Raw genomic sequence first — 14,821 nt, 5'->3', positions numbered from 1 at the left:
ACTACAGGTTTTTGTGTCTTTTTAGGAGAATCCTTGGTGTCTTGGCGATGTAAGAAGCAACAAAAGGTCTCTCTCTCATCAACTGAAGCTGAATATAGGGCAATGGCCACAACTACTATGGAATTAGTCTGGCTTCGACGTCTACTTTTCGATATGGGAGTTGAAAGTCCAAAAACATCAAATTTGTGTTGTGACAACAAGAGCTCTATCTATATTGCAAGCAATCGGACATTTCATGAACGCACCAAGCATATAGAAATGGATTGTCATTATGTTCGAGAGGAATTTTTGCGTGGCACCATCAATCTTCCCTATGTTGCTTCAGAATATCAGCTGGCCGATTTCTTCACCAAGCCTCTCGCTGCTCCTAGGTTTCACTTTCTCTTAGGCAAACTTTCGGTTATCCAACCGTAAGTTTGAGGGGGAGTGTTAAAATATGTAATCTCATATAATATCTCATATGTAATCTCATAGACGTGTAATGTTTTATCTCCTTTCTAGTTAGGATTTTTCGTTTAATTAATTCTAGTTAAAATACAACTAGAATTAGCCAAACCAGTCCATCATTGGACTGATTTGGCCTTTACCTTTTTTGTAATAACCGTGAATTTTATCAGATAAATAAACATGAATTTCATATTCAGAAGCTGCTACATGGATACTTTTATTGTTTGATTTTTATATCTAATTGGATCTTGGATGCCCTGCTTGGAGCTTCGATGTCGGATCCTTTTATATTATTTGGATCTTCGGTAATTGGATCCAGACAAATACCTAATAATAGATCTTTATTTTTGGTTCAGATCCTTGATATTGGAATCTCGATATCATGGTTAGATTTGGTAATGGATCCAACACTTATTATGTGGATCTGCGAATTTATAATCAGATCTTAAAGGAGAAAACTTTATACAAGATCCATAATAGTTTATTTTGGAGCCATATTCATCTACTGAAGGTTTGGATCCAAATTATATCATTTAGATTCATAGTTTCAATAGTGTAATAGAGAGAAAAGTTTTAGATTCAGGATCCATAAAGGGTCCATATTTATGTATAATATCATAAAAATAAAATAAAATAATAATAAACATAACTTATATATATACCCAAGTTAATAAATGGATCCACAGTTGGATCCATATTTCGGGCAAGCTGTGGAGCCGCACCATAGGAGAGTCGCAGATCCGTTGGATCTCAGGTCATGGACTCGGACCCAAGCCCTGCCCCGCATACGAAAAATAAAGGGGAGAGGGTCCCTACCCGATAAATCAGTCGTTAGGGTTCATTTTTGAACCCTAACTCATCGTGGGGAGTGGCTGGGGAACGAAATGTGCAGCTGTCGATGGCAGGGGGGAGATCCCGAACCCCTCTTCCATCTCTCTCTCGCTCCTCTCTACCTCCCACACCTCTCTTCCTTCCACTCGCCTCTTCTTTCTACTCCCGCACTCACTGTCTCACTGTCCCTCTCGACCCGAGCTCGCCAGCAGGAGCAACCGATGCCGGCGATCTCCCTGACTGCGACAGCCACCTCCTCGTCGTCGGAACAGGTAGGTTTTCCTGTTTTCTTCTTCTTTTGGGTATTATGTGGGTCGAGTATGGGGTGCGGGGGCAGTGAATAGGGATTTACGAGTGCAGTGAATCCCAAATCCGACAAGAAATTTTGGGGATTTAGGGTTTAAGCTACCGAAATTCCAGAATCTCCGATTTGGGGATTTTGGAGTTTCAATAGTAAAGAGATAGAGTGTCTAGCATGGATTTAAATATGGGGAAATCGAGTTGCTATTCGGGATTTCACGGTGAACCCCAAACCGAAACCCCAAATCGTTGATTTGGGGGTTTTGTAAGTCTGTCAAAGAAAAAAAAAAAGGGGGTTTTCTATTCCTGCTTTAGGATTTCTGAAATTTTTCTTTTGGGTATTGACTGTGTTCGGTCATGTAGGGGTGGTCGGCAACACCTCCATCCATGGCATCTTCGAGGAGAAACGCTGGAACAGGTAGGATCAGTAACTTTTCTTGTGGGTTATTGATTGGGTCTGGGTGTGCTTGTGTTGGTCAAAAAAAAAATACTTGAATGCTGAAGGCTACTGCTAACCTAAACCGAGAACCCAATTTCTTGGATTTGGGGGTTTCTTGTTTTAGATTCATAGGATTGTTTCTTGAACGCAGAATGGGGGTAAGGAAAAAGGGGTCTCTTGGTGTTTTTGATTTCTTTCGTTGGTTATAGTTAAGGTATTTATGAAATGAGTTGGTTGGCGTTCTTGATTTTCTTCATTTCAGCACTTTTGGAGTTTTTCTCTCCATTTGGGTGTATTGTATTTTGCGTAAATTTTGTTGGATAGTCTGGATGTGGGGTTTAGTGATCTTGGAACAAAAAGATTCTCGGGAGCCTTGCTGCAATAAATGTACAACCTTTGATTGAGGCTGTGAAATTTTATGTCTGTTACGCTACCTGAAAGGGATGTTTCAAATATACCATATGTGGCTAATTGAAAAAGGTAGAATCATGGTCACATTACACAATTCGTTTGGATCTTGTCTGCTTTAGGAAAACATAGGCATAATTTCCTACAAATGATGCTTGTTCGTGGAGACCCTCGTCCACCTTGTCACTCCCCAATCCATATCCTCATCAGCCATTATATTTTTCATTCAACTCTTTGGCTGTATGCATACAACCGTATCTATAGGTGGCATGTTGTAATTTATGGTTTAAATATCCGGTGTGATAAGGGGTTGATCTGATGACTTATCTTTGACCCTCCTACCAGAACAATTTCTTTTTAGGTTGTAGTTATACATGATTAACATCAAAATCCATGACGATAGGAATGGACTTTGTTTGTTTTACCTGTGCATGAACCCATTCCTCATGTTAATTTTCTTTACAATAGAGCATGTTATCCGTTCCAATTACTAATATTTGCTAATTTAGGTTCTGATGTTGCTTTTACATTGAATCTCTACTTTATCAATGCCCCAGTTTCACAGTTAAGCTCTCTTTATGACAGTGAAATTTATACACCACACTAAATAGTTAATAATAGAAAAATCCTGAAGGAGGATGCATATCTGACTTGGAGGTTCAGATATGGCAAATGCCACGAACATAAAAACAATGTAAACATATGGGTTATATGATGTTTTGTTGACAGTTTAAATACTTGAGTAATATGTTAATTGGTGGATTGTATCACAACTGATTTCCTATTAGTTTGTTGACGGTGATTAGAGTTGATTATATGATATCTTGTTGGGTTCCATCACCAAATCGGATTTTTTTTTTTATATATTATTATATTGATTGATATCCAAGATAACTATATGTCATTTTACTGACTATATCAAATCTGTTTCAATGTTGGTTTAATAACTGATATCAAGTCTGAATACATATGTTTTCGTTACCCATTATCATGTTAAATTTTGAATTCTTTTATTATCTATTATCAAACTTGAGTTCCAAGTTATTTTATTTCCCATAATCGGTATTGTCTTCAAGTAGTTATGTTGGCTGTGATCAGATCTGAGTACATGTGATTATGTATAATCTTATACAAGTTGTATGCATGATATTGTGGGAAATTGAATATGCTGTAGTCTAATAAGCTTCTTCCTCATAATTTCTTAAACTGCATATTGCTTGACGATAAATGCATATTGAGCTGCATAGTTATTTGGGTCCAAGTGCATATTAAACTGCATAAATTATGATATTCGAAGTGCCTACTTTTTTGAAAGTTCTGATTAAGCTGCACCCTTGCTAACGTTAAAATGTCTATGGATTTGCTTATCCTCTAAGGTTTAACTTTATGTTAAAGTGTATAAACTTTCTAACGATCACTGTCCTAGCACACTACATACTTTCTGAAATTATCAAATGATAATAAAGACACCAGAGCACTATGGGAGGGTGTTTGGGAACTCCTGCCTAATGGGCAATATGGGTTGAATACCCGATACGGGTATTTGGACTGTTAGCTTGTGTGCTATGGCAATGCAATCAATGAAAAACTTAATCTTAAGTGTTGTGTGCCCGACTGATTTAAAAGGTACCGGGGCATCGGTGCTTACCGGTTTAAAGGTACCGAAGCACTCTGGGTAATAACCATAAGACTGATGAAAGACTTAAATTTAAATTATGTGGCCTGACTGGTTTAAAGGTACCGGGGCTTGTGTGCTTGACTGGTTTAAAGGCACCAGAGCACTTTGAGTGGGTTTATGCAATCAATGTGACAAAGGGTTGGGACTGTTTTGTACACCTTGGTAAAATGACTAAGGTTGGGGATTCTACTGCTATGATAGTAGAAGGAAGTCAGGGAAATGCCCTATACTTCGGGAATATAATTAAATGAAAAGTTTAACCCACTCAGATTCGGGCTTACCTTGGAGAGGGTAGGTGGTACAAAACTCTGGGGACATGTGTTTGTTTTCGAGCGTAAAGCGACTCGTTGGTCCCAATCCTCAGAGTTGGGGGACCCGGACTACCAAATGTGTCCTAGGTGGTAGCTCCATGTTCTTCTGCAGAAGTTAGGGATGCATCCTGTTTTGGTTTTGGCCTTTGGGAGATTCTCTCGGTCACTGGCCGCTCTCTTAGGATTTTCAGTCTTAGTTAAAATGTTCGGGTTAATAAAATACCCTTGAATAATATACCCCCGAACGTTTTCTTCTGAGATGGTTGCCTTGGCCCACGTGTACCCGTGGGATAAGAAAAGATAAACATTAATTAGAACAGTTAGGTATCACTGTGATGGAGTCATTAAAGAGACATTTGCATATTTTTCAGTATGCTTTATATTGTGAAATTGTAATGATCTGAAATCCTGAAATGGGTAAATACGAGATGATTGAACTATTACATGAAAGTTATGCATGTTATTGTTATTGCTGTTGCATCGCCTACCTCACTTGCTTATTAATGTTACATACTATGCCTTACCTGCTCAGTTATTGTTATTGCATAATTGTTTACCTGCTCCTGTCTATGACTGTTGATTTCTGTTGTTGCTTACTTGCTTATGTATATTTTGAAAATCACCTATGACACCCACATCTCATACTGGACTCATGATATACCTGCATTAAGAGTTACTGTTTTCCTACTTAGACGTGGTAGTCTAATTCCAATTAATTTACTATTTTTCAGGTAAAGAATAGGGTTTATGAGTGGTTGCGGGATGAGGTATCGGATCGAGATTTTTGGATTTATTGTTCCAGGGATCGCTTGGGTTTTCTTTTATGATTTTAACTCTGATGATTTTCATTGATATTGAAATGAAATAAATGTGTTGGGTTTTCTCTCCGCCGTAATGTCTCGAAATGTTTAGCCCTATTTTATTTCTTGTTTCTGCTGTTATAAAAAAAAAAAAATCTTCAAATTTTGGGTTAAAAATTTCGGGGCGTTACATTTTTGACTAGTCAAAAAGGTAAATCCAAAAAGAGCTGTTGGACTCCCCAACAGCTCTATTAGAGCCGTTGGAGAGTCCAACAGCTCTCTTAAGGCTTCTCTCTACCTCTCTATAAATATGGGGCTATTCCCCTTGTAAATACTTACTCTTGTTTTGGGGTTTTTATCTCAAAGCAATAAAATTGTTTATTTTTCATTTTTATACCCGTTTCGGGTTGTGTGTATTCTTAAGTTCTCTTTGTGAACCTTTGTGGTTCTTATGATGTATTTGTGAGAACTTGTTGAGAGACATTTGTTGTAGCGTATTTTTCACTTTCTTACAGGAAGCAGGCCACTTCCCACTTCTTATGTGTGGTTCATATCATAGCTAGGCCTTTGCAGTACCTATAGGTTGAATGTCTTATTTTGTGATGGTGGATCATAAAACCGTAGATGCTTTGATGGTTTCTTCTGGCATGTTAATAACCAAAGATGCATTGGCGTTGTTTAATAGTCATGATCCGTTTTCTCTTTTGGAAGTAGATATCAAATAGGTTGATGAAATGGTGATTTGGGTGTGTCACTTCTAAGGTTTGTGGATTTCATTCTCATGAGAGATCCCTCATCTGCTTGATCATCATTGATGACCTTTATAAGTCTTCTAAATTTTCCAGAGCATCATACAAAATGGCCAGTTACTTTCCTTTTTCTCATTGATAATTAAGTCTTTTAAGTTAGCAAAAGAAAGGCAAGTGAGACTTCTTGCCTATGTTTCTCTTTTGAACTTGGTCTTCAATATGCTTCTGGGTTTTAGTAATTCATCTTTTGAGCACTCTTGGAGGGTTGAGTTTTCTTTCGAGATCTCTCATGCACTATACTAGTCAAAGGATCAACATTACTAGAATTCTTTGTTGTGGGTGTTGAATCATGCTTGAATAACTGGTAGTGAATGCATTTTAGGTGTAATAATGTGCTGTCCTAATGAGATGCGTTTTCATATTTTTCTTGGGCACTCCAATAGGCAAGTCTGGTGAAGGTGTGACTGCATCTTTATGGCCTATGTTCCTTGACCATTTGCAGATTTAGTGGGGTCCCTGGTTTCTATTGTGCATGTCAATCTAGCTTCAAGAAATGGTTTGGTTTAGATCTAACCAGGACCTGTTTTGGACCTATCTAACTGAAGATCAGTTCAGGACTTGAGTTTAGTTTGACCTCACATGCACCTCAGGTCCATCTAGGCCTAATTTCTGTTTAAGGGATGGATTTGACTTGACATTCACCATGGGTACATGGTCTAGTCTGTAATACAATTGGATTAAACCTATGTCAAACCTATTTTTGTGACGAACCAATTACTTTTCCTTGATTCACCAGTAGAAATGTCATGGTGTACCAAGTGTATCTGCATCGTGTCTCGTTCCTGCATCCATATCCATGTGACTTAGCTTATGACATATTGAAGATGATTAGACCTACTAATATGGTAAATAAATCATGTTAAACACATCTGTAAGGCAAATTTATGTCATACGTGTGTGTGTGTGTGTGTGTGTGTGTGTGTGTGTGTGTGTGTGTGTGTGTGTGTGTGTGCACATGTTTGTATTAGTGATGATAGGATGCACATACCCCCCATTAGACTGTTGGATGTTTTTCAGTCGAACAATTCTGCTAATGCAGGAAAAAGATCATGGGACTGCATTTTCTACCTGATTGATAGCCATAATAAAAGCAGAAGCATAGCAATCCTCATAGATGCAATGCATATTTTAATTCTTAGTTAGCATAATTATTGGATTGAAAAAGTTCCAATGGTCTATGTTATTGAGGAGGTATATGGGCATATATTTGCTACTGTCGCCATTACCTAAAAATTCCTTATTTCTTAGTTTTTTGTTTTTAAATTTTTTGGTTGTTTTTCATTAAACTAACCTTACAAATGTGATCTACATGTTTAGTTTAGTGGGAATCGGCTTTTGAATAATCCGATTACAACATGTAGGAAGATTTTTATAAGACTTCAAAAATCAATGGCCTACAATGTGCGACACTTTCCCAGGTCATAAAATCATGTTTTTCCATCGAAAAACATTATCCAAAAGCCGGTCCCCACTATTTTGAATATGCTGATTCCGTTCATGAAGTTGGATTGGATCAAAACAACATGCGCCTAGTAAGGAACCCCTTAGTTGGAACTCATATGGGGAGGTTGTTTTGACCAAATCTGACCTCATGGATGTGTTGGGCATTGTCAAAACAGTAGGAATCGACCCTTGAATCATGGTTTTTCAACTTAAACATATGTTTCTTTGAGGTTTGAAAATTTGGTACTTGTAGGTAGTTGATTTTCCAACCATCATAAAATCTGACATATACATTAGAAAAGCATGATCCAAAGGTCGGTTTCTACTAAACTTAATATGTAGATCACATTTGAAGTGTCACGTGCAAAAAAACTGAAAAAAATAAAAATATTACAATTTTTCACTGGGGGTTCCTTACCTGCGAGCATAACAAACATTATTCCTATATATATATATAATTTGCTGCAGTTGTTTGTACATGCAATCTTGTAGAAATCATTAATTTTTCACATTTTCTTCACATTTTTTGTAGATCATCTAATCCGTTAGATGTGATCTATATAGTTCCTTTAGTAGAAAACAGTTTTTTATCATGTTTTTGCAACATGCAAGTTGGTTTTCTATGGGCTTCAAAAATCAACAGTCCACAATGTACCAAAATTTCATTACTCAATTTCATATTTTTTTCATTGAAAAAAAAGAATCCAAAGTGTGATCCCTAACAAACAAACCATGTTGAACACATCTTTGTGATTAGATTGAGTGGATGCAACTTGCACATATATATATATATAGAGAGAGAGAGAGAGAAGAGAGAGAGTGGTAGTTGCACAGGGCATGATGGACAGCTACCTACGGGATCATGCTGGCCGTCCATCACAGGGCGTGATGGACAGCTAGTGCAAAAAATGCAGAAAAAATGCTTAAAAAGCAAGTTTTTCCACTTTTTTGGAATTAGCGGTGCTTGAAACTGCCGCTAAATCCTATAAAGGATGTGCCCGACATTTTTTAAAAAGAAATTTAGCGTTTCAAGTACTGCTAAATGTCACAACGGAACTGAGACCTTTAGTGGCGCTTGAAAAGCGCCGCTAAAGCCAGATTTTACCGTTCTTGATGTTGTTTCAGCATTTTTTTCACAAAAAAAATGATGCCCTTGATGGATGCCCCACATCATTCCGTAGGTAGCTGCACACCTAAAGGTTGCATAGCTACCACTCACCATATATATATATATATATATATATATATATATATATATATATATATATATATAATATTTGGTGCTATTGAAGGCATGAAACTTATGTAACCGGGGCACATCAAAATGGTCCGAGGGCAGGTACCGGACGTAGTGCTGGTACGCCGTGGGTCGGGTTCCGCACTGCTCTGGGTCAAATCCAACCCTGACCAAACCATTCTTTTCTTGTTTGATGTTAGTGAAAGGCAGAGAAGAAGAAAAAGGGGGAGGAATAGGAGGAAGAAGAAAAAGAAAGAGGAGAAGGAAGATGAAGAAGAAGAATAAAAGAAAAAGGAAGATAAGGAAGAAGAAGACGGAAGAAGAAGAGCAGGAAGAAATATAAGTAGAAGAGGAGAGAGAGAGAGAGAGAGCATACCGGAATCTTCTTTTAATCTGCTCGAGAGAGAGAGAGAGAGAGAGAGAGAGAGAGAGAGAGAGAGAGAGAGATGCAGTGGGGCTGGGTCCTCACTTGGCCCATCCTTCATCGTTTTCGTCTTCTCATTCTCCTTCGTGGAGAGAGAGGGGTTACGAAATACTCCTCTTTTATATTAAAAATTTCATTCTCCCTTCCCCTTTTTTTTCAAAAATTATATTTAAAGACTTTATTTTTATTTCCTTGCGACTTACATTGTACAATTGCGCTTAGAGTCTGTTTTGCTTTTGTTGAGTCTGATGTAAGCTGCTCGATTTAGGTGAATCAATACCCCGAAGGGGCATCCCGTATACTTGAATTGTAATGGACTACGGGCAAAATTGTGAATGAAGTAAATGCGTTGAGCTTTCTTTTGTTCACCCTCGTTGTGATTGCTTCTTGTGATTGCAATTTCTCTCCCTCTATTCTCTCTTGTTCTCTTGCACTCTGCTTACAAGCTTTCACGACCGGCAAACGAGCTGACAAGTAAGCTTGCGGCGGTGAGGAGGGACCGTCGCGCCGCGCTGACACATTGAAGGAAATAGGCCCGTGACAAGTGGTATCAGAGCCCGTTTTCGTGCTGGGAAAGGGACTCCGGAGTCAGTGTCGATAGACACGCCGATAGGCTGCGATTTGTGAGCAAAACATCGTGGCACCTTATCAAAACTTGCGCAACACCAAAGGCAAGGCAGTTGCCGAAGCTGAGGAGATGGGTTCACCTCGGGGCCAAGAAGAGTTGGATGCAACTGTTAACAATGCTCTTTGTTAGTGCCTTGACGCAGGGTCAGATACTCCTTGTAGGCTCTCTCGGCGTGATCTGAAGGCACAAATTTTGACTGCATCAATCTTTGTATCTCCTCCCACGACTGTACATGCTCTAGTCCCTATCGCTCTCTCGACCTCTGCAGCTCAACCCACCATGTTTGTGCTAGGCCTCTCAGCCGAGTAGATGCTAGAGAAACACGACGGACCCTGATTTTCAGCAACCCTGGGAAGGGTGCATCTCCTCAGATCGCACCGTCGACCACCGTTTTAGTATTCATAATGGTTACCTCTTTCGTGGGAACAAGTTATGTGTGCCTGATTTCTCTCTTAGGCTTCAGTTGATTTTCGAATTACATGAGGGAGGGTTAGCTGGGCATTTTGGACATGATAAGACGTTCGCTCTGTTAGATGAACAATACTTTTTGGGCCAAAATGCGCAAGGATGTTGTCAAGTTCGTTCAAGGTTGTCATGTGTGTCAAGTGTCAAGGGGTCATCGTCAGAATAGTGGTCTTTATACTCCGTTACCCATCCCTGAGCGACCGTGGGAGCACGTGTTCATGGATTTTATCGTGGGTCTTCCCAAAATCCCACGTCGTTTTGATTCAATTTTAGTCGTTGTTGATCGGTTCTCAAAAATGGCTATTTTTGTCCTATGTAAGCGAACCACCGACACCTCATTAGTAGCTTCTTATTACTTCAAGGACGTCGCCCACTTCTATGGTTTACCCTATACGATTACCTCCGATCGTGACACACGTTTTATGAGTTATTTTTGAAAATCATTATGGGCCTTATTAAAGACCAAGCTTCAGTTCAGTAGTACGTACCACCCCCAAACCGAACTTGTGAACCACACCTTAGGAAACTTGTTACGGAGACTAGTAGGGGAAAATGTCAAAACCTGGGACCTAGTCTTGCCTCAAGCCGAGTTTGCATATAATAGTTCCATCAACAGGTCCACGGGCAAGTCTCATTTTCAAGTGGTTTATGGTCAGTCGCTCACTCATGTCGTCGATCTAGCTCCAGTCTCCGGTCTCCCCGACCCAGCCCCAGACGCCTTTGATGTTGTTGAGTATATGCGTGATATACATAGGCAGGTCCGAGCCAAACTCGTTGAGAGTTACGAAGCGTACAAAGCTTTCGTTGACCAAGGTCGTCGCGACACCCAGTTTCAAGTTGGTCAGTTAGTTTGGGTTTACCTACGCCCTGAGTGTTTCCCCGTGGGTACGTATAGTAAATTGAGCCCTAAGAAATATGGCCCATTCAAGGTCCTCCGGCGATTGGGTCCGAATGCCTACCTCCTAGAACTGCCCGACGATTGGAACATTTCTCCGATTTTTAATGTGTCTGATCTATATGCTTACTATGGGGACAACAAGTCGTCAGAACCGACTTCTTCCCAAGCGGGGGAGAATGATGCAGAGCAGTCGGTACCACGTGACCTTGGCACGACCAGGGAACCCCGACCCACCACTTGGAATGGGCGATGGGATCCAGCAGTAGGATCCGACCACAGGTGAGTTGACCCAATGCAGGAAGGTAATGCGCACCTACTCCAGAAGAGGGAAGGCCCGACTCGACACTGATCCGGTTCCAAATTGAAGTTGTGTTGGGTCCGGATCCGGACCCGAGACTCGGATCCAATGGCCATCTTTAAAAGCACTGTCTAGGGTTGTGTGAAGACACTTTTGAAGAATACGACAACCTTTCTTTTTTTCGTTTCAGCATTTGTTCCTTTTTTCTTTCAGTCGTTCTTTCAGTTGCTTATTACTGTTCAGAGTTTGTCTTTATTCTTCATTCATATTCAGTATATTGTTCATTTGACATTCTATTGAAAATAAATTCAAGCCTCACTATCGTGGTGGGCATTGCTATTCCTTGGGTCTTGTATACGACTGTGTGGGTCGTGCCTTTCACAACTACCATCAAGAACCGTGAAGGTTGTATCAAAGAATCGTGCCTTCACCACCATCAGCAGGAACACTTGACGGCTGCATCAAGTATAAACCTTAATATGGATCTACATATGATCCAGACCCAAACTCTCTCTCTCTCTCTCTCTCTCTCTCTCTCTCTATATATATATATATATATATATATATATATATATAGCCATGTCCCCATGCCCTCATTTTTTAAAATTTCCATGTCGTACCCTCCGTACCTGCACCCGTACCCAGGTGACATAGCACGAGACTATTGACCTGGCAATCATAGGTTAAAGCTTTATCGACTCATTCTGACCGCATAAATGTATTGAACATAGTTTGTTCGCTAAAGATCAACCCTTGGATCATGTTGTTTCTGATTTTTTGAGTCATGGAATTTTAGTGCACTGTGGATCATTGATTTTTGAACCCCTTAAAAATCCTGCATACATGTCAAACTCACATGATTGAAAACTCATTTTCTCCTAAACAAACCATGTAGATCACATCCATAAGGTCCAATCTACTAAAAAGCCTAAAAATATGAAATAAGGTTATTTATACTCGATATAGTTATGTGCCTTCGATAACACCAAATATTAACTCTCTCTCTCTCTATATATATATATATTGATGGATTGGGACCTAAGTTGTGATGTGTATGACTTGTTTAGTAGAAAACAAGTTTGGAATTATGTGTTTGTGGCATGTAAGTAGGGTAGTAAGATCTTCAGAAGCTCACAATCTACCAATTATGTTCATGACTCATAAAAGTTTGGTTTCTCCGTTATAAAAGTGTGATCCCTAGCAAACACACCATGTTGAAAACATCTTTGGGCCAGATTGGGAGAATACACCTGCACTTATAATTTCCAGCTCTGGGACCAAATTATTCACACATGTTGTAACCAAGATTACCTTGTTTTATGCTAAAGAATACTGCAGTTTGATTATCTAGACTTCTTCCCCAAAGAGGAATAAAAAGGTCAGATCTATTTATTATAAGAAAGTGTACTTCATATGGCACGCTTGAGTAGCTTCCCCTTACTGGTCCATATAAACCTTGATATGGCATATGATGTCATCAATGCCAATATAGATAATCATGTTAAGGAGCCTTTCAATGGAATAAGGAGGATACATTGAGATGGGCAGCCTATGTGGGTTTAGCGATAGACTGTAGTTGTACCATTATCCCACTATCGAGTAGTTTTGCATTGCAGTTAGATTAATTTAGTGTGACATATTTTGGTATCATAAGCTTCTAAGTCAATGGTGCAAAAGATGGTGGTCGATTTGTCTGTTTTAGGTGTGGTAGGAGCATATTTCAAGCATGATTGTTAAAGGGGCTTCCTTGGTTGTATACCGTGCCACTTGGTGGTTTTATGATGTATTTCCTCTAGCTTTTTAATTATTTTTTCACTGTGGTTCTCTTCTATTGCTTTCTTTGCTATCTTGCATGTTCACTAATATTTTTTTCATGTACTTTGCATTCAGAGAGAAATATATGTATGTTCCCTAACTTTGCTGTGGAACAAGGCATTTCTACTCTTAAAATTAGAGACAACTAACAAATCTTGATTTGCAGTAAAGACAAGTGGTAGTTATTTTGATGAAAAGCACTATTTGTAATGTTAGATTGTATTCTTGAACATAAACACTTGCCCACAAGTGAAAGGACCTATTGTTGAAGTAGCAGAAGCAAGAAAGAATTGATTTCCGAGAGATGGGAAATTAACACTAGCAATAGAAAGGTGCACATAAATGTGGTTCATGACTGTATGATGGTTGCCTTGGATTATGGATGGTTTGCTAGTTAGATAAGCATATCCAACCAGTGCGGCAGAGTGTCTAGTTGGATAAACCTTTAGATTATTCTTAGATATCATGGTAGTTGTAACCTTTAGATTGCTTGTTTGATAGTCTTATGTTTTCAGTGTCTGGTCCATTGAAAGAAATTTGTTGCTATGTTCTAGTATGGAAATTGAGTATCTCAATATCCTTTTTCTTTTGGTGCCTCTCTTAAACTTTTAGGATCTGAATGTATCCACACTTATAACTTGATCACGAACATCTGTACACTTGCATTTTGTTACTTGGTCACATCTCATTTTTACTTATTGTCTGGTTAGTGCACCTCTAGAAAATTTTATCCTTAGCTCATGGTTCTAAAGGTAATTATCTTGTGATTACTTGATAAAAGATGTTCACTAACTTCTCTAGCTTTCTCAGCATCATACTGTACTGCTTGTGATTCTGCAATGAGATGAATTTCTTGAAAATACATGGTTTCAATGCTTTTAATTTGGCAGCATGTCCCTAAATTTGGCAACTGGGAGAGTGGGGACCATGTACCTTACACTGCATATTTTGAAAAAGCTCGGAAAGACAAAACCACAGGAGGAAAAATGATAAATCCAAATGATCCTCAAGAAAATCCTGATGTATTTGGGGAAGCTCCTCCAGCAACACATGATCCTAAACATGACAAAAATACGAGAGAAAAAATGATAACTCCAAATGATCCTCAAGAAAATCCTGATGTATTTGGGGAAGCTCCTCCAGCAACACATGTTCGTAAACGTGAGCGTGCCCTAAGTGAGGGAGAAAGTGAACTCAGTAGGCAAACAGATTCTCCTGTGCAGCTTGATGCCAGTGGAAGGAAAATTACAGAGTCACCTCCTCATCCTAAGCATGCTGGCCGCGGAGGGCCCAATTCTGGGGATTCAGTAAAGAAAACACAGAATGGAGGCAGTGAGCAGGGTGTTGAGCGTTCACCTCTGCACCCACATTATCAAGCAAGGATCTCCAATAGAGGTGGTGTTTCATCACCTTCGTGGGACAGGAAGAATTCTTCTGAAGGCAGCCATGGATTTGCACCCTTAACACCAGGACGCTCAAAAGCTAAATCCTCAACTCGAAGTGATGACAATGTAAGAATTTGCATAATCATGCTGGCTGTTATTAAGGATCTTAATGTAACAGAGGGATGATGTGTTTTCTTTGGTGGAA

At 39.3% G+C, this 14,821-nt stretch overlaps 1 protein-coding gene across 1 annotated transcript in view; it reads left to right on the top strand.

Moving 5' to 3' along the window:
- The window catches only part of LOC149840592 (RPM1-interacting protein 4-like), a 41,143-nt gene that overhangs the window by 25,716 nt on the left and 606 nt on the right, over positions 1–14,821 (top strand). Inside the window, exon 2 of the mRNA XM_090003220.1 lies at positions 14,122–14,742. Within this exon, the coding sequence (XP_089859346.1) occupies positions 14,122–14,742 (621 nt within the window). The remainder of the gene's footprint in view (positions 1–14,121; positions 14,743–14,821) is intronic.

The sequence above is a fragment of the Nuphar pumila genome, chromosome 4 (genome assembly GCF_984573655.1).
Source record: "Nuphar pumila chromosome 4, dmNupPumi1.hap1.1, whole genome shotgun sequence".
In the NCBI taxonomy this organism is placed as follows: domain Eukaryota; kingdom Viridiplantae; phylum Streptophyta; class Magnoliopsida; order Nymphaeales; family Nymphaeaceae; genus Nuphar; species Nuphar pumila.
Note: the sequence above shows the minus strand (reverse complement) of the source record. Positions and strands in the feature narration are given on the sequence as shown.